This window comes from Bactrocera neohumeralis, chromosome 5 (assembly GCF_024586455.1).
Source record: "Bactrocera neohumeralis isolate Rockhampton chromosome 5, APGP_CSIRO_Bneo_wtdbg2-racon-allhic-juicebox.fasta_v2, whole genome shotgun sequence".
Taxonomy (NCBI): domain Eukaryota; kingdom Metazoa; phylum Arthropoda; class Insecta; order Diptera; family Tephritidae; genus Bactrocera; species Bactrocera neohumeralis.
Window position 1 is genome coordinate 26173243 of NC_065922.1, and position 20890 is coordinate 26194132.

General features: G+C 37.5%; 3 protein-coding genes across 13 annotated transcripts in view; all 3 read left to right on the top strand.

Moving 5' to 3' along the window:
• Window positions 1–20890, top strand: part of LOC126759233 (potassium voltage-gated channel protein Shaker) — a 462565-nt gene that overhangs the window by 251815 nt on the left and 189860 nt on the right. The window lies entirely within an intron of this gene.
• On the top strand, window positions 12921–13807 carry LOC126759236 (serine protease SP24D-like). The gene is made up of 2 exons (XM_050473956.1): window positions 12921–13166; window positions 13225–13807. The coding sequence occupies exons 1-2, from the start codon at window positions 12922–12924 to the stop codon at window positions 13760–13762; spliced, it is 783 nt and encodes a 260-aa protein (XP_050329913.1). The 5' UTR covers window position 12921; the 3' UTR covers window positions 13763–13807.
• Window positions 18028–18918, top strand: LOC126759241 (serine protease SP24D-like). The gene is made up of 2 exons (XM_050473963.1): window positions 18028–18270; window positions 18342–18918. Exons 1-2 carry the CDS (start codon window positions 18056–18058, stop codon window positions 18862–18864), a joined length of 738 nt encoding a protein of 245 aa, XP_050329920.1. The 5' UTR covers window positions 18028–18055; the 3' UTR covers window positions 18865–18918.

Sequence of the window (20890 nt, forward strand, 5' to 3'; positions counted from 1 at the left end):
GCATTAGACAAATAACCTGAACCTGAAACCTGATATATACGAATATAGAGAGAGAGAACGACGTAACTTCCTGAACAAAAGAAATAAGTATACACTCGATCTCTTTACAGAACCCTCTTTCCTGGGTTATTTATTAGTGGCCTAATGTTTTGTTGAACCTAATGTGAGGTCCAGCTGTTTAATAGTATCCACAAGATATCAAAAAGTCTCTCCCAAATTGGAAATTGCTTGAACAGGTAGACTTTTCTTATAAGCTTAGCCATTCATTGCTCTGTACTACTACTACCAGGCATATACATATGTATCTATTATTTATGAATGTTATCAAGAAAAATAGTAATCCACTCAGTAATTAGATAACACAATACATAATTAGTTTCGAGCACCCGTTCAACGAGGTTAAAGCCATGCTTACGGAGTTCTTTCCTCGCTTAAAGTGGATGCACCTGTAGACATTAGATCTACTCATACATATATCCCACTGCCTACCTGCGCTTAGTAAGTAAGCCTGAAATAGTTAGTTGATTTAAGCTGTCTTTGACTCGCCAAATGCTGAAGAGAGGCGAATCGAACAAACCATACCAGATGTTCAAAAAAAAAACATTTTAGTAGCCACTTATGTTTTTTGTCTTCGATAGACAATTAAAATGGATTTTAATTATTATGTTTAAAAAATAAATTAAATATTTTGTATTTTTGACAATAATCTGTCATTTCAGTCATTCAAAATAGTAAAACTGGTCTTAATTATGCAAAAAAAATTTCATTACCTTTATCAACCTTTAATGAGGTGATCGCAAAATCTCTTTTACGAATTCAACTCGATGACAATGTTATGTTGATGAAATGACGAATTAAAGATATTGAGAGAGTCCACGCTACAGTTTCTTTAATCAAATTTCCTTCATCAGTTCCAGGAGTTGGCTTGGCAATATAATATTCTCTGGAACAGAATCGGAGTTCACAAAAATTTACCCCAGTTTACTACCATTGGTGAAAGCCCAATGTTTTTCTTTTAGTTGGCGCCTACGCTTTCTGCTGGCTGTTATGAGGGGTTTCTACTGCAGAGAACAAGCAATGGGTATTTAACCTTATCAGCAAACTTTAGACATGGAACTGATGAAAGTTTTTATTTGCTTGTGAATAAGAATAACAGTATTTCTTAGATTGATCGCAGCATATCGCTGAGGGGAGATTATATCCACTAGTAAATACAAAAAGTAACGCGTTTGTTCGTGAAGATTTATTTTTATTTATTTTAATTTTTTGATGAGACATTTCATTCAATTAATAAATAAAAATAATACAAATTTACAAAATTTCACTTGCTTCAATAATCAATAATTTATTTTAATTTTTTGATGAGACATTTCATTCAATTAATAAATAAAAATAATACAAATTTACAAAATTTCACTTGCTTCAATAATCGATAATTTATTTTTAAAAATTTTTAGTTCCGTAGTCGATCTCGGGAGCACCACTAAACAAAGGAGTTTGGTGTTCAGGGAGTTTGTTTTACTTAAGATTTCATCAAATCCAAAAGCCCCAAAAACAATATATATTATTATAAATTAATACAGATATTGATCGAAGGTTTAATTTTGGACAAATCGCCGTAAAATTTTTTCTTCAGAGTGGCTTATATAGCGAAATTATTATCGAAACTACGTATATTTCTCTTCCATCATTATTGAATTATCGTTCTTAGATCGAAATGTATCTAAGAAAGTCGCGTGAAAGTTTTCAAGTCTAGCGATGCAACCGACTCTGAAAACAGTCTTTTCAAAAAAATGCGTTTAAAGTTTTGTAAGCCGATTACACAAAGCTAAAAAATTCTTACAAATACGATCATATGTATATCCCAAACTATCCAGTGGATCCACTTCATTCGCTCCGATAATATCCTCATTTATATATATTTTCGATATATAAGTAACCTATAAGACCTTCGTAATTTCTATCTATCTATCTATTTCGAAATTCTCCCTTTATGAAGTCCCCTATTCATTTTTTCTTGTGTGTACTGATATGTCTTACCATCACTAGAAAGACTTAAGATAATAAGGTGAGGTTTTGAATCAACCCTAAATTTTTCAGAAGCCCTAAGTTACAATTATATTATATAAAAGGATTTAAAAAAATATATACATATTTTGTGAGAAGGACGCCGACGCCGATAAGAAATTTTCACACGGAAACATATTTCTTTTACAAAAATGGTGTTTTCAACAAAGTCGTAATAGTATAATAAGTAAATGAATTATGTCGGCCACCGTCGCTTGCGTGTGTGCTAATATTTTCTATATTTAAATGAAAACATAATAATTTCTTAAGCGATTTCCTTTTACTTTTTGCGCCAAGTCTATTATTTTATGACGCTTATCAGCTGCCAGCAATCTATGCAAATTTATTTCTCCCTACAAGTGTTAAATACACTCTAATGACACAATCGCCAGCAACACCACATGGCCACACCGACACACACGCGCACACATTGCCACAAAATTACAAAATTGGCAAAGTGCCTGGCGGCCAGCAATTTACCACACATTATATTATTCGCTTCCTTCCTTCCTGAAACGAACTCGACAGCGTTGTCCTCACCACTTTTTATGCAGCACACCATAGTTACCTGGCGCTAACACACACATGCATACAAGTAGATTGGTGGCAACGGTGGCACGTTTCATTAGTTGGCGTTGGTGATTTTTCATACCCTGAACAGGTTTAAGTTTGCCATGAAGTTTGTAACACTCAGAAAGAAATGTAGGAGACCCCATAAAATATACTTGTATATATAAATGATCAGAAAGACGAGCTGAGTCAATGTCTGTCTATATATACCGCTAAATAGTCCCTCAGTTTTTGAGATATCGATCTGAAATTTTGCACATGTCCTTTACTTCCCAAACAGCTGCTCACTTGTCGGAATCGCCAATATCGAATAACTATAACACATGGCTATCTTACAAACTGAACCATCGGGATCAAGTTGGTGTATGGAAAACTTTTTCATTTGAAAAGATATCTTCATTAAAATTTGCATGGACTATTATTCAGAACAACAGTATAATCTCTGAAGGAATTGTTCAGATCGGATCACTATAGCATATAGCTGCCATACAAAATGACCGATCAAAATCAAGTTCTTGCATGAAAACTTTTTTATTTGACGAGATATCTTTACAAAATTTAGCACGTATTATTACCTAAGGCAACACAACAATTACTGAAAAAATTATTCAAATCGGGTGGCTATAGCCTTTAGCTACCATACAAACTGTAGGATGGAAGTCATGTCCTTTTACGAGAAACTTTTTTAATTCTCAATATATCTTTATGAAATTTGGCACAGATTAATATTAAAAGTAGCGGTATATTCTCCGAAGAATTTGTTCAGATCGTTTGAGCATAGCATATATGTAGCTGTCATACAAACTGAACGATCGAAATCAAGTATTTGCATGAAATCTTTTGTATTTATGAAAGCTATTATAGTTTCTGTGCAACCGAAGTTAACGTTTTTTCTTGTTGGCTTTATTAAAATATGTGTCATATTCATTACACCCCGACAAAGGGACACGTACTAACTTCTAGTGTGATATTTATTTGATTTTGCGTATGTGTCTGGCATTACACGAAGGGGAGTCACCAAGAGCGCAACACTTCCGCGACGAATTGGCTGAAAGGAGGGAGCAATCAGTGCGAAGTGAGTAAACTATTGTGAAAAGCACTCTAACAATTACACTCAAACGCACTCAGCGGCACCCACACACACACACAAACATATACATATATCTGTACTTACATGTGTGTAGCTGCGAGGCATATCTGCTCCTGCTGCTGTCATGCAAACATTCTGTGGCATATTACTTAGCGCATTTGACAGCGTGTGAACTCGAAATTGATTTGGAATTGAATTTCAATGCAAATTCACGCACACACACACACACCCGTCTACGCGCCGCATCTCCTACATTTGTTTGTAATGACAGGCGAACAAGTGTACGGGATACGCCGTTAGCGCATAACGGTAGCATATCGATTTAATTTTTATTTGCATTGACACATTTCACTTTGCGTCGTCCATCATGACACACCCAGCCACGCACCTATAAACCTATGTACTCCCCTCACATACATATGTATGTACATACACAATCACCTGCACAGTCGTATGTTTGTTTGTAAGCGTTTAGCTCCCATGGAATGCGCTTACAATGCAAATGCAGGCAAAGGTGTTGCAATGCGGAAATGCAAAAGTGCAAATTTCGCTTGACACCTTGTTCGTTTGCCTTCGCTGATTTATTTATTCGTATTGGCATTGTTGTTGTTGTTGGTTTTTTGTTATCGTTGTTGCTTGTTGTTTGTTGTTATTCGCCGTAGCAGCTGCTGCTGACAACTAGAAATCGGTTTCGCGGTTTGGTGAATCGCATGCCGCAGCAGCAGCTGAAGCGTTTATAATTTATTTGCTTGTGTGGCAGTGTGTATGTGTCTGTATGTGAATGTGATTTGTCACTGTAGTGACACTTGCAACATAACCAGATTTCTATTTGATTTGCCGTGCTTCGGGTGGGTTGTGAATGTCTCAATTACACGGTTAAACTTGTGTTTATAAATATTGCATTGCATACATTTAGGCGGTCATGGCTAGTTGTTATTAATATGTAGAGTTCAAGTGACAATTAATCGCTTGTAGAATTTTAACCTAATCTCCATGCATAGCACTTTAAGGCTCATTTAGGAACTTTGCTGATACCCTTTTATTAAGTTCGGCTGAACAGTTCAAGAGGCACTGTGATTATGTCAATGTTTGAATCATAATTCCTTTTTCTAACCAGCTTTCGGCAATTGGGAGCCACTTTTCTTTAAACATAAACGAAATTTGAGTTTATTATTAATAAAAAGTATAACAGGCAGAGATTAGGGTCTACAACAAATTTCCTTCTAGCCCATCTTCAATTATTAATCTTTATGAAAATACAAAATTGTGTCTCATTTTCAATTCTTTGTTTCTTTCGAAGTTATACTATAAGCTGTAAGTTATTAAGTTGGTCAAATTCTTCACTAAAATTGGCACTGTTCAAAAGTTGTCACAAAGAGATGATGCTTTTGGCTAGGTGCTTATCTGGACTTCTTGGAATAGTGGTATGAGTATGTACATTAATTTTACACTCAGAATGGCCAAAAGAGTCCTGCCCTCGGCAGAAATACGAATGGAAGTTTACCCCTACCTTTTGAATATTAGAAAGAGTGACCTCTTAACATTTCATACTGCTTACCGATTGAATCAGAGTTTGATAATAGCAAATAACAGTACTTGATCGGATAAATCCATGCTAATTCCAATAACGTAGAATGTGAATATCGATGTCTGCTTATTTAATAATGAGAAAATAGTAGAGGTAATACGAACTTGCAGTGCAGCTTTCTTCAGAGAGGTGTGCATTCACTCCGATAGCTGAGCGGTTATACTGTCTTTGAGCTCGCTGACTGTGGTCTGAAAACTAGTCAGGAAGTATATGATCTCATATGGGTGCCCGAATAGGCGAAAGTCGGTTTTCCGACAACTTCTTGCGTTCTGGCATTGAATATATTGACTTTTAGTGAGTTCAGCAAGCGTTGCTCGACTACCAGAATTTGTGCGGCTCTGCTAGATCCTTCTGACCCAGACTGATTCTTAGGAAGAGGTACTCGAACCACTGACACTTAGCAAAGCCAATCTCGCCGGCCGCATTTATCTAATAGGTTAACACCCGATGCGGCTTAAAACTATATCAGACACTCTTTGCCAAAGCTGTGTGGATCGATGTGGAATCATTTTGTCACTTCTTTCTCTAATTTTTTTCTATTAGAATGTCTAGCTTGCACTTGTATAGCTTCCTTTTTTTTCTCACTACGCTCATTTGTACATCAGCCATATCTCCTAAGAGAGATTTAGATTGTTGGTAAATAATTTTGAGACCAATAAGCACGAGTTCTTTATAGTCTCGTAGTATAATGAGGTCACGAATTTCAACAAGATAAAACAGAATATAAGCTTTCAATACTAGGTCCGGATGTAATTTGAGTAGATTCGTTTGACTTGCGTTGATATAGGATGCACGTTGGTATTGACCCATGGTAGCAATACTGTGGCAAACTTCAAAGTCACTCACTCTCAAATATATCTTGTTCTTAAATTTGTTGCGTTGAGGTAGAATTCATGTGTAGTAAATCATAAGATGTATATAATATGTATGGCTGATAACTTCGTAACATTCCAAAAAAAAGTTTCAAAATGAATTCGGATGACTGCAAAATGCATAAATAAAGTAGCACAAAATATGAAAACTCGTTTTTCAGGCTTTCAGTTTTTCTAAGCCCGAGCTGGCATATTTAGTACTTATTGTAATACTGAAAGTACTTTTACTTGATAATTTTTACTAAAAAATTTAAGCATAACATACATACACATTTAAAAACAAATTTGACTCGACTTGAACTCGTTTCATACCCTTAATATCTACCAAAATCACGAACGGACTCGCTGGAGATGTCGAACTCTCTTGCCATCTCTCTAACGCTTGGCTGACCATTTCCAAAGACCATATCTTTCTTTTTTTCAGTATTTCAGTATATTAGTTGAAGAGGTCGAAGGTCGTCCGGAATGAGGCATGTCTTCAATGATCTCTCGACCGTCTTTTGAAGGCTTTGTACCACTCGTGGGCTTGTGCTTTTGTTAAAACTGAATCTCCGTAGCCTTTTCCACGATTCGCAATGGTTCTCCATATGAAATTTGGTTAGAAATACAACATTTTAGACAAATTCATTGTTCGATACGGTAAAAATCACATCACACTACTGCGTTATACCGACTTAAGCATATTTGGCTGATAGACAGTCCTACCAACTTAGCAAAATACATATTTTTTAAATATCATATACCCGGCGAATTTCTGGGTGCCTTTTTGTTCCATTGTATTATCATGGCACGTTTCCCGAAACGGATATTTTAGTCTCGAAAACAGAAAAATTTTCCAGTAAGCCAATTCTGATGAATACGATGGCTGGTGGATAAGTTTAGTTTCGTGTTTGGTTAAAAAATCAGTCATGCTAGAAAAAGACGCAAAATTCAGGTATTTTGGAACGAGTCTGGCATTGACGCGCTTCATGCCCAAAACATTAACTAAAATATGTTGAGTCAATCTAAAAGAGATGTTGAGAATCTCTGCTACTTTTGTGATGCGAATTCGATTTAGATGGACGACTCGCATGGGGCAAGTTTTCGATAACAATGACCTTCAGGGAATGCTTTGCGCCACTAAAATACTTGTGTTCGTGATAAAGTAATCTCCGCAAAACATTTCTGCAATATTTTCCATAATTTCATTGAAAACACACAAAAGCAAAAACAAAAAAAGAAATTTAGACAAAGCTTTCGCATAATAAAGAAACAGCTGTGGGGCACACACTAAGATGAGTCCGAGAAAATTTTCGACGAAATTTTCAAAGTTCTTATAGAATCCTAGCTTAATGTAACTTAAAAAGCCTTGAAACTTCACAAGTAAAATTTGACCTCTTCTTAAACCAATATAGTTTAGCAATCCACACACTGCTGCAAATGCTGCTCAACTTCACTTATCCGGTCACCAGCATAACTTTGCACTCAAATTCAAAATAACTACAAAACTAAAACAATATAAAGCTCACTTGCCCGTCATTTATTACCTTAATTACTAGTTTGTGCAATTTCTTACTACTTTCCTACCCACCCTATAAATTTGTGTGGGCATATGTGTTTGTGCACTCAAGTAGCAAATTTCGAAATTTCGATTTGCCCTCCAACTTGTTGTGTGCAAGGCAATGCAATTCGATACAAATCAGAGATTTGAACAGTTTATTTAATTCATAAGCCAAGTGCAGGCAGCCAAAGTCGACAGCAGGCCACGAATCGTTCGCTGTCAGCACCGAGAGCAAACCAAAAACAGAGCAAATAACAACAACAACTAATGAAAAATGAAAATAATGATGTTGCTAACGGCCGAACAGCAATCGCAGCCAAGGATTCGGCTAATGCTTACCCACTTGCGGACGCACCGCTTCTAGTCCCCCCCGGATAATTCCAGCGACGAGTGCACTTTATTCTTCGTCGTGTGCACGGCCTATTTTGTTATTCTATTAAGCAAGTTTCATGCAGTTCACAATCAAAGCTACAACAACAAGCGTGTTGGCAACAATTTTCAATTTGCGATATACAATTCATGCAAGAAATCGTAATTTTGGCGGCGCCTCGATGCTTAACTAAAAGTTTTGCTAAGTGAAGTGAAGTTTGCCATGCAATAGCCCGGTAGGAAAATTTTTGTTGTTATTTTGTGAGTAATTGATTGCAGCTATTGTTTGTTATGAATTTTTGGTCTTCCAAAAAACTTTCAAAAGAAAATTTCGTTAATCATTTTTACATTGATTTGAGCCTTGGCTCAGGGTATCACTCTTGGTGGGAAGATGGTTTGGGGTTGTGATGCTGATTGCATTAAATTAGTCATAAGGTATGACTCATTCTTATTAAACATTTCCTTTTCAACAAAGTTAGCCCACTTTTGGTAAGTACTAATTATGTTTTGTCTCAACTTTCGGCTCGAAATGTTAATGTCCATTACAGTCACCTACACTGAAACTGTATGAAATTATACATAATTTTGTCCACTAAAATGGTAACTTTTTCTTCAAACAAACACGTCCCGTAAGAGAAAGGAACTGTTAAGACTTATTCATGTAAGACTCCCAGAAGCAAATTCTTTGATTGGCTGTCCTTTTAGCGGCTTGACTTCTCAAATTCATACATTCATATTCCAGCTCAATCTGCTTCGGAATTGGGGAAGCTTACCAAGCTGAGTCCTTAACGGTTTCTAAATAAAACTTTGGGGATCAATTTTGTGTTTCCTATGAAATCACGTCCACAGAATCGTTGAAAATATTTCGGGCAGTCTCCTTTATCACGAGCACAAGTATTTGAAACAAGTCAACGTAAACTGGCCTCAAGCATTTCGTCCATCCAGCTCTGTTAATGATGTTAACATCGAACTAGTTAAAAAAATAGAACTTGAAATTCATCGTTTTGGCATCAGAAAGTTTGCAGAGGATATCAATATCCGTTATGGGTCCACTCAACACATTTTGGTTAATATTTTAGTTAATATTTTGGTTAATATTTTGGGTATGAAGCATGTCGATGCTAAACTCTTAACAAAAGACCTTGTACACTAATTCTGATTAACAACTTGGCAAAGCGAGAGTCATCAAAACTGATAAATCCACTTCTAGGAACGAAAACAATTTTAGCGTCGCAAATAAACAACTACCCAAGTATCCAAGTTATACTAACTGACATATGAAGATCAAGCTTCACTCGAAAAAAGGTTAAAAAGTTGTACCAATCTAAGAAAAAAAATATCTTTTCGGTTTGGTTGGCGCAGTTAAAATCGAACAGTCCGGGTCAAATTTGATCATGAGTGTAATACCAGTTTAATTTTTGCTAGATCTATTTATGACTTGATTTCGTCACTTTTTCAGGCATTGACTGTTTTAAAGTAAAACTTTTCATACCAAAACACTTTTGAATTCAATTAAATGAAAATACTATTTAATATATTTTCGAAAGAAAATATTGATGAAATGTAGCAACTTTGATCTCTTCGATTTGAATGGAATTTCTTTTCTCTAACCGAATTTCTCATGATAAAATTTCCCTGAAACGATAACTCTCTAACAACGCTCCCCTTTTTCAAATTATAACTTCTCTCTTCGAATCAGATCAGCAAAGTCAAACAGGGAGGGAAGGATGCTGTATGAAATTATGTACTCTGTTTCCCAAAAACTTGGTTTCAGGTAGAGCCACACCCATTTTTGCAATACATTTCATGTCTCTAAAACAGCCATGCCTACTTCCCAAATAAAATCGGATTGAATTCTATTAGCTCATATGTTTTTTCCATTAACAACTGAGCATTAACATCTGAGAGAATAATTGCTGGATAGGATTTCTGGTATGTCATCCTTATTTTTTGTCTATAATTAACACTGAACCATAATGAGAAATGTGAAAAAACACGGTACCGTTTAACTTTTGAACTTGCTTCATGAAGTAACATATCTTAATGGAGCCGTTTCTATATGAGTCGAAAATGTAAAACAGGAAACGACTAAAAATTATGTATTCCCGATCAAGAACTATCAACTTTAGTTGATTAATAACTTGTCAGTTATTATTCAAAACCACAAAAAAACAAATATTACTCTATATTCTGAAATGCTGAAAATTTTTCGGTCTCTTTTTCGACAATAATATTTAGTTGAGCCCTCACTTTGAACACCTTACTCGTCAAATCTAATATTTTCCTAACGGGAACATAATATTGTAGCGCCCTTGTACTTGTGCACACACAAACATACATACATGAAATTGGTTGCTTTGTGCGAGGCTGCGACGTCGCTCAAGATTCTTTAAGTGGAGGCAAGAAAGTGCCAAGCGATGGCGGATCGCATGCCACCAACACACACTGCAAGCAAGCGTTTTCACTTGCCTTGTGCAGGCATTTGCGAATATTCGCCACAGGCAGTGCAACCATTTAAACTCCGAAAATCTCTGAAGAAACGAACGAAGTAAACGAAGATGAGGAAGACGAAGAAGAAAATGTACTAAGTAAAGCTGCGAAAATCTGCCAAAGAAAGTCGGTCGTGGCTGCAACGAAGCTGCAACTACTGAGCTTGTAGCCAAAGGCATCAGCAATAACAACAAGAACTTATACAAGCCAGTAAAGACATTGTAACAACAACCACGTATGCAAGGCAGCAAAGGCATTCCAACAACAAGAAGAATTACTTGTAAAAGCGTCTGTAAGCCCAACTGTCTGCATTACCCTTGTAGCGTTTGGCATTTTGCCAGCAACGAATTTTTACAGCTGCCACACATACCCTCAAACCCCCGGCTGTATGCTGCGCTCTATCCAGCACTTTACTTTAATTCGCTGCTCTCGCAAGTTGCCGCAGCTTGTCACTTTGTTAGCGCTGTTTCTACATCCGTTTTGTGTTGCACGAGTAGTGCGCCGCCTGCCGCGCTGCTCATTTTGTCACCACACTGTTTTTATGCCACTCACACATTCATATGTGCCCAAAGTACGCGCTTGTGTGTGTCCAGCAGCCGCTTGGCCGTCACTTTATAATTACATTATGTGCACACAGTTGGCTTGAAGTGCCGCCAAAAGTTGAAGAAAAATGCTGGTCAGCGCAGGAACTCTCATTCAAATACATATTTATGTATGTATGTGTGTAAATGCACACACCAATACATATGCTTTTGTGTATGCTCGTATTGCACATTTGATGCCTTTTTTGTGAGATTTATTGTAAAGCATGCCATGACGTCACACTTGTCATTGTAGACATTGCAACGCCTGAGCTGCTGCTGCTGCTGCAGTGACGGCATCTTATATGCCACATGGTATATTTTTCAAATGGTGATTCATCACTTGTGATTGCAATAGATTTTAGTTAAGTGTTACTTTTATTGTAATGCTTTGTTACTTTAGGTCAATGTTGACCTTAGAATATGTGGACACTTGATAAATCTAAGGTTGTTTGACCGGTGCGTGTTTTTTAATTTGACAGCTACTTCTACCCCCTTTAACCCAACTTTCAATGTTTAAAAGTCTGCGTTTACTCCAAAGTCGTGCTCTAAACAGGTTTTTCCGTTTTTGTCATTATACGGGAAGGCTTGGTTCAAATCTTTTTTCAATACCGTCTATTTTCTACATTTCCGGGAAGTAAATTTTCCCAAAATTTATGTGGTATAAGGTATAGCTACAAGTAGGGAACTTATTTTTTATTTTCTCGATTTTTTTTCCATCAACAGATTTGCCTTAGCAACTCGGCTGATGAGAGTTCTCTTGAATATTTAGTAGTGCATCTTAGAATGCTGGTTTCGTTTAACAGTGAGCATTGTCGTGCTGTGTCTATTCAATTTGACATTGGTCTGTGTCTTTGCTAAATGATTGGAGTCATTCAGAACTGGATTTTGGTTTGTCTCTTCGCTAAATCATAGATATATAATAATAATAGTTTCGGGATAATATTTTGTAATATTAACAAATCAAGAACATCTCCAGATTTCGCTACAACTTTCTTTACAGTACGGTAGCAGTTGTAGGAACATAAATGTCTTCGATTATGGCATTAGTTTCGAAAAATTAAACACCTTACTTGAAATTTCGAAAGCTTTTCCAGAGCAAACTAATAATTTTTTGAGTATTTATGTATACAGTTGAAAGTATTATTATAAGTGATTGGATACTAGAATCATCGGCTCTCTGTCATCTTTCATTTAGACCCAGTTACAAAATTGTAAAATTTTATTCAACTTGAAAGATTTGTTCACATCGTATTAACAATTCCCTACAGGACTAGAATTTTTTCGATAGTCATCCTTAAGTCTGCGCTACAAGCTCTACCAGCCTAAATTACAAATTTTCAGTCTTTATTGGCTCTCTTCCCCTTTCTTTCCAATGTCAGTACGAAAACGTATAGAAGTTTTTTGCTTGTCTTTCTTGACTGAAATATCATATGGATCTTACTACTTGCCTCAGACGAACTGAAGTATAATTCCATACTATTATCTACTGTTACTTTGTACATACACCATATATTGTATAAGATCACTTCCCCATAGTGATTCTAATGACTCCGTCACTTGTCTACTCGCACATCACACTGCAACTTGAGGCTCATTACTTTCCCGATAAGCTAACAGACTAATTACTTAGTCATTTGTAGACATTGATAACAATTTGTTTCAAACCACACCTGTGTAAGAATCGACTAATCACTTCTTAATGAGCTTTTTTCGAGACGTTTTGCCATACTTTGTAAGCATATATAAAGCCTATGTTCTACCAGTCGAATATCAAAGTCAATATGGAATTCCAAAGTTTCTACATCAAGTTGTTTGTACTGGTTTGTTTGGTGGCTGAGTCCATACAAGTACCAAGTCCACGTATCGTTAGCGGTACTCAAGCCGCAGTGGGGCAATTTCCTTATCAGGTATCCGTACGTGTGAACGGTAAACATATTTGCGGTGGAGCTTTGGTTGCCCAAGGTTTCGTTGTAACGGCAGCACACTGTGTAGTCAGGTAAAATACATACATTTAACCCCTAAAGGGTCATATCATATATATACTATTCTTTCAGTATTCCGTCATCATTCCTTTCTGTACAAGCCGGTACGATAAATATCAGCGATACCGGTATCGTTTCTGAAGTATCGAAAATAACTCCACATCCCGACTACTATTACGATAATGACATTGCTGTGCTGGAGTTAAGTACTCCTCTCAACTACTCCGATGTCGTACGGCCAATACCTTTGGCTAATCTGGAAGCACCTGCTGGCGAAGAGGTAACCATTTCTGGTTGGGGTCGCACAACTAATGGTGGTACACCTTCCCTTCTATTACGGTATAGTCGCAGTTTGACTGTTTTAAGTGATAAACAATGTGCTCGCATTGCCGGTCCCCTTAATCCGGGTATACAATGTCTTTCCAAAGAGAAAAGTAATGGCTTCTGTGATGGTGATGATGGTGGTCCAGCTGTTCACAAAGGCGTATTGATTGGCATCGCAAGTTATTATTCCGACGGTTGTGGCTCTGCTTCACCAGACGGCTACACCAAGGTATCCTATTACCGTGAGTGGTTAGATGAAAATACTGTACCTACAGTACCAGTTTGAAACAATTTTAACTTAATAAACAATAAAGCTCAAGTGTAAACAATACTTTTGCATACAACTTTTATTTCTTATCCTTCACACGTTGTTGAAAAATTTATGAAGGATTTGCATATGTCTTTTCTATGAGCCTAGGAAGGATCTTTATCAGTTTTTGTATCAGTTTCTTACTGTCAACTTTTTGCTTCACCGACTCCTTTTTGACGCTGTGGCACGATTTCATAGTGAGCCACCCGATGGTAATTCAAGAACACCAGTAGAATCATCTTGATTTTTGCTCGACTCTAATGTAGTTTTTACAGAGATGGAGCAACAATTCGTATGAGGCAAGTTTTTAATGGCTTCAAGACCTTCACTGAATGCTTTGTGTCGCTCAAACATTTCAGGTCGTGATAAAGTAGACTCTCCAAAATACTTCGACAGTATTTGCAAACCGTAATGCTATTGGAAACACAAACCTTAAGGCAAAGTTGTTGTTCAATTTTTTCATAGTAAAAATTGCCTGACAAACGTTTCGAGTCGTTAAAAACAGCTGTCTAACACACATTAATTAACATAAGGAGCTCAAACTACACAAGAACATAAAAAAAGTTGTACCCATCTAAAGAAAAAAATGTATCTGTTCGTTTTTAGTACGCGGTCGATGTAATCAACCGAAAAAGCTAATACGATGAAATCGATCCTTACTTAGGGTGAACTACCGATATTTTTTTGCAGATGGACCGAACACAGACTATGTGCCACAAATCTATCTCTTCTTATCGTGCTCTTGTAAGTTGTTTTAAAGCCGGATCGGCGGTCCTGAAATCAAGTTTATTTTCCTTAGGTTTGTTTGAAATAATTCGATACTGGTGTTTAATCCGTTGAAGACAACTTAAATACACATTTTTAAGATCAAAGTGGTATGGTCCAATAACTTTCTTTCACTTTGCACTCGAGTGTTCTCCTGCCTTGGATAGTAAGTAGATTGTCACGGCGACTCAATAGAAATTAATTAATAACAAATAAATGTATTATCTTTATATAATCATCTATGAAATAATTTAATTTCCTAAATATCCTATCAAGTAAATCATTTGACTTTTGGTTGCGATTATTTGAAAATTGCTATATCGAACCTAGGTTTATTGTATTCACTTTCCTCTTCTAAATTTTTGTACGTATAATTTTAACATACCGATAAGTAAAAATTTTAAAATTTGTTTGTAAATAATATTTCTTCCGATTTATGCTCTTAACTCATTTTATAACATCATCCTTAATTATTTTTCAATGCCTGCCTCACTGTCTAAAATGTTTCTGTGTTTAACCGTTAATCAATTTAAAAATAGCTCTTGTCTAATATAATAGTACTGAGTTTTGAGCAAGTTTTAAACTTTGCTGATCTAGGAACCCCTTTGGACGCTAAGCTTAATTTTAGTCTTCTTATCGATACAATGGATTTCAAAGCAAAAGATTCGTAGTTCTCCGTATTATTTGGTTTAAGAATTTGATCCGTATGTTGCTAAAATCCTTTTTATAACTTTAGTTAGCCCTATATTGGAATAAAGCTCATAGTTATTAAATCCATTCCGACAAGTTGGAGTCGGTTCAAATTTTTACTTTTGCCTTAAGGCACTCCGAGGGGATTCTAGGTTAAGTCTACCGTCATATAATTGTCATTTAAAACTTATAAATCCACATACACTTACTAGTCGCAGAAAAATGGTAGGCATAATGTTCTTGGTAAAAATCTGGAATGTAAGCAGTTTGCAGTTATTTTCTATTGCCTAAATATGAATTTATTATTCAAGCTTGCTTTTCGAGGCACTTTAGTTTGTTACTATTAAAATCTTGTGTATCAAATTATGAGCTAAAGGAACTTTCCACCGCATAAGTCATGATTTTAGTTCTCATTCTTGAACATTTGATTTATCTGACTCACTTTCCAAAGTTAAAGAGACTATATTGCTATGCGCCGCCTAAAAAACTGTTTTGCCTTTCATGACTCGGATGGTTTCGCCTCTCCAATTGGTTGGTTGGAATTAGAGTAAAATTGTTGGGTTGTTGACATAATGGTGTGTGTTATTAGATTAGATTAGACTAAGTAAGTAAATGAAGATTGCACCGCGACCTAGGGTCTATTGTGCCCTAATATACTGCTAGGTGCTATTGAGATGATGTGATCCCATTTGGAAACAACGACCTTTATCCTGCGCCTACAGAATGCTATGCAGTCTAATAGCAAGTGTTCTAGAGTTTCAGACTCCAAGTCACAGAGCCGGCAATTCGCACAAGAAGCCAGAACCATGCTTTTTGGGCTTACAATGGCCAGCGTAGGAGGCGACAAGTAGCCTAAGTTTGGCCCTTGGGAGGTTGATTACATATTTAAACTTTTTAAGGTTGTAACCGCCCATTAGCGTCTTGGCATGGTGCATGCGTAGGATTTGTTGCCAAGGCTTCTCTTTACGCACTGCTTCCTCATTGCGGAGCAGCTCCTTTGCTCTATACACACCTGTACCTATAGCGATTTGATCTCGTATTGAGTGTCCCTTGACTATCGCTTAGAATAACTATAGGTTCATTGCGATAGTTGCGTTGGAGGTTTAACTTTACACACCGACTAATAGCAAAGCCTCTGCTAGCAACCAGTGTCATTTCTCCACTTAGATCGTTAGGAAGAGATTACCTTCTGCTGTCATTTGAAGCAGAGTGTGTTTGTCGGCTTGGCTGTTACTAAGTGTAGCAGGGTGAGTACCAGCAGGACTTCAAGTGCCGCTGTTGGACATGTGCGCATAGCATCCAATACACAGACGCAAGCGGGACGTTGCAGCTTCGCTAGTTGAAGCCCTACCGAAGTCTGCGATACTTTCGGAGCCCAAGCCACTGCTCCATATGTGATAAACGGTCGCACGATTATGGTGCACAACCATCTGACAATCCTTGGCTTGCAACACCAAGATCTATCAGCAAGCTGATTGCAGACATTAAGTGCCTTTATAGCTTCCACATGCTGTTTCCGCAGAGTGGAATCCAGCGTAATACCAAATTATTATCGAGTCTCTGCCCCCTAGTGTTAGGTTCCTGAGGCCAGGCAGAGACCTTCTGTTCTTCAGTGCTTTCGCTACGCTCGTCTGGCTGATGAGTACGCTCGCTTCGCAGCCTCCACCAATATGGTAGGACCCGAACCCTTTACCGGGGTGGGTCCCCATATCTTAAAGGAGCTACTCCGCAAGGAAGAAGGAGTGGGCAGAGAAAAGCACTGGTAACGACTGCATGGTATGCGACATAGCAAATTGTTAATTGAGGGGTACAATATGAGCAGGTTTAAAGTTGTAATTAACCTCCCCAGGGATAAACTCAGGCCAGTAGTATTTTATACCGGCCACTGCAAGCTGAATAGGCATTCATATAACATGGGCCTATCCTCTTGCGTTAACTACCGGCTCTATGACAGGAGCCTGAAACACCGGAACACCTGCTAATCGACTGCACAGCAGTCTATAGACCAGGATTAAAGCCCTTGGATTCATGTTTCCGGATAGGGATCGCTTCGCCTCACTGGCACCCGGTAGAATATTGGACTTCATCAATGTGCTGGGGCTAAATGAGTCCTTGTGATTTAGGAGAGGGCACAATTCCTCATTTATCAATCTAATCTAATCTACGCTCGTGTGAGACCTGTTGTCAAAGGCACCTTAGATATCCAGGAAGGCCCCTTTTTCTAGCGAGCCCTGTATCTCGGAGGTTATCTAGTACGGAGCACGATTGGTCGATTTGTTTGCCCTGCGAGCATGCTTGTTCGTATACATGGGTAACGTTACCAGCGTATTCGACCATATTTCATGGTCTACCTTCGTTTCTCTTAAAAAATCTGTCTGTAAACGTTTAAAGTGATTGCATGTCTTTCCCGACTGTGATATAACATAAATAATATAGATTTCAAGATGACAATAAACAAAGCAACTGAACGACAAAATCAAGGGCTTGAGTAATTTCTGGCTAATGTTGAAAGTTAAACACAACCAGCCTCAGCGGGACTTATCTATACATGTACATTTTTAACTAATGTCTACCATACATTGTATACGATCACTTCCCCATGGTGATTATGTGCAAATCGAAGCTCATTACTTTCCCGATAAGCTAACAGACTAATTACCTAGACATTTGTAGACATTGATAAGTCTTTCTCTCAGACCACACCTGTGTAAGAACCGGCTAATCACTTCCTAATGAGCTTTTTTCGAGACGTTTTGCCATACTTTGTAAGCATATATAAAGCGTAAGGTCTGGCAATCAAACATCATAGTCAATATGGAGTTTCCAAGTTTCTACATCAAGTTGTTTGTACTGGTTTGTTTGGTGGCCGAGTCCATCCAAGTGCCAAGTATACGTATCGTTAGCGGTACTAAAGCTGTTGCGGGTCAATTTCCTTATCAGGTATCCATACGTGTAAGCGGAAAACATATTTGCGGTGGAGCTTTGATTTCTCAAAATTCTGTTGTAACTGCAGCACACTGTGTAGTCAGGTAAAATACATGCATTCAACCCTGAAAAGGTCCTCTCATACATGAAATATATACTTATATATTTTTTTCAGTATTCCGGAACAATTCCTTACTGTACAAGCCGGTACGGTAAATCTCACCGCAACCGGTACTGTTGTTGCAGTATCGAAAATAATTCCGCATCCCGACTACAATTACGACAATGACATTGCTGTGCTGGCGTTAAGTACTAAACTCGACTACTCCGATGTCATACTACCAATTTCACTGGCTGTAAATGAAGCACCGGCTGGCGAAGAGGTGACCATTACTGGTTGGGGTCGCGTGCGAGATGGCGGTGCACTCCCCGAAATATTACAGTATAGTCGCAGTTTGACTGTTTTAAGTGATGAACAGTGTGCTCGTGTAGCCGGTCCCGTCAATAAAGGCATACAATGTCTTTCAAAGGTTAGAAATAATGGCTTCTGTGATGGTGATGATGGTGGTCCAGCCGTACACAAAGGCGTATTGATTGGCATCGCAAGTTATTATTCCGATGGCTGTGGTTCTGCTTCACCAGACGGCTACTCCAAGATATCCTATTATCGTAAGTGGTTAGTTGCAAACTCTTTTTAAAAGCAGTTTGTAACAATCACAAGTTTATAAACAATAAAGTTCAACTATAATCAACACCTTTGCTTACAACTTTTATTTCTAGTCCTTAATATGAAATGGTCGAAAAGTGGAAGGGAGCAAACGACCAAGACAATGTGATTGATTTTGTATATATGGTATCTGTCTTTTTTCACGAACCTAGGCAGGTAGTGGTATTATACTGAATAGGGATACTCTGAAGTGGAGAAAAATATCTAAATGAGACTACTCGTCATTATTGGAAAAAATAAGAAAAAACTCCTCTCATTAAAATCATTATTGACATTATTTTTCCATACAAAATTCTTACTTCGTTGTCGTCAAATTTTGGTTTCTAGGAAATAACAGATTATATTTTCGGTGACCTTGTGCAATTTTTTGAATTTAATAAGAGGCCGTAAATGTGAGAGCGACACCATTACGAGCCGCATAAAAATGGGTTTCTCTTGAAAATAAGTCTAACTGTTGCATTGTTTCGCTTAGGAAATTTTGTTAGGATTATTAAGCATTCTTCATGAGTATAGAAGAAGTCGAAAGTTAATTTGTAAGCAATCTCATGTCGGTTATCTGCCTTTTCCAATCGGCCCATTATGGTTTTTTCACTTTTTGGCATTATCAAAGGTTTCTGCACTGGTCTATAAATGAAGTTGAAAATATTATGTGCACTTCATAAATCTTAAGGTCATTCTGATACTTCAAGACCGATTCGGCGACGTCGATTTTCTGAAACCATCTCTATATTTCATGCTTTCTCTTGATCTTTAAATGCTTCTGTCTCCGCTTAGGCGGAGACGCCAACTCCGTCTTCAATAAAGTTCTCAAAAAAAACGGGTTTTCATTTCTTAGACCAAGCAGCTTTTCCTGGTCAAAATTGTGATATACTTTGGCTCGAACCTAAAACTGCTTGTTAACTCAACCAGTCGCTGCTCACTGCAATATCGGTAAACTTGACATTTAGTTAAAATAGGCCGCTGCAATCGTTTAGTGTTTCCCTAGAAGCTTCTTATTGAAACAAGGAATACTTATAGAAAAGAACATCGTGACACCTCGAAAAGTCAGTAAGAGCCCTTGAGTCGTCGAATTCCGCCTGCATTGGCTATAGTTTAATCAAATCATAACCCCTCCCATTCAATTCAGTTAAATGGTGAAGTCATCAGAGAATATTTAAATCTCAGCGCTTATTCTTCAGCGATACCTTCATGTTTTCAAAGCATTTTTACTGCTCTTAGTTCAACTACGAATACATATTATCTTAGATATTTATATAAACTACCGCCAACTACTTACCTAACCCATCAGCAGTCCAATAATGTGGATTTCGAATGCCTAACATGGTACACTACCATTTCAATTGGAAGCATCTATTCTCACCAAACTCAGTTCATAAGAATTTACTATTGAGTAGTGAAAAAAGTCCTTCCCAGCCAAGCTATCCCATTTTTTTCGAGTCATGTGTGGTCTAGCGCTGTCCTGATGGAAGACGAAGCCCTTTCTGTTGGTCAGTTTTGGCCTTTTTTTCGCTGGCTTGCTTCAATCTCATCAGTTGTTGACAGTAAAATATAGAAACAATCGTTCGACTAGGCTGATGATTACTCCTTTCCAACCTCACCAAAAACTCAGAACAACTTTTCGAGGCGTCAATCTTGGCTTTGCGACCATTTGCTAAGCTTCACCACGCTTGGACTATGAACTTTTTCGCACATTATTGTCGTATTTGATCCACTTTTCGTCTTTTGTTACCATTCGCTTCAGAAATGGTTCGATTTCATTTCACTGCAGCAAAGAATCGCAGATGTTAATCCGGTCCATTAAATTTTTCATAGAGAATTCATATGGTACCCAAACATGGAGCTTCTTTTTGTAGCCAGCTTTTTTCAAATGGTTCAAAACTGTTTTATGATGAATGCTTAGTTCCTTAGCAATGTCATGGCTGCTTATGTGATGGTTCTGGTCAATCTTTTTCATAATTTCATCCATCGACTTTTTCAACGATAGCTCGACCAGAGCG

Coding starts and splice junctions, on each gene's coding strand:
- LOC126759236 (XM_050473956.1), top strand. CDS start 12,922: ATGTTCTACCAGTCGAATATCAAAGTCAATATGGAATTCCAAAGTTTC. Junction 13,167..13,224: donor GCAGCACACTGTGTAGTCAG/GTAAAATACATA, acceptor CTATTCTTTCAG/TATTCCGTCATCATTCCTTT.
- LOC126759241 (XM_050473963.1), top strand. CDS start 18,056: ATGGAGTTTCCAAGTTTCTACATCAAGTTGTTTGTACTGGTTTGTTTG. Junction 18,271..18,341: donor GCAGCACACTGTGTAGTCAG/GTAAAATACATG, acceptor TATTTTTTTCAG/TATTCCGGAACAATTCCTTA.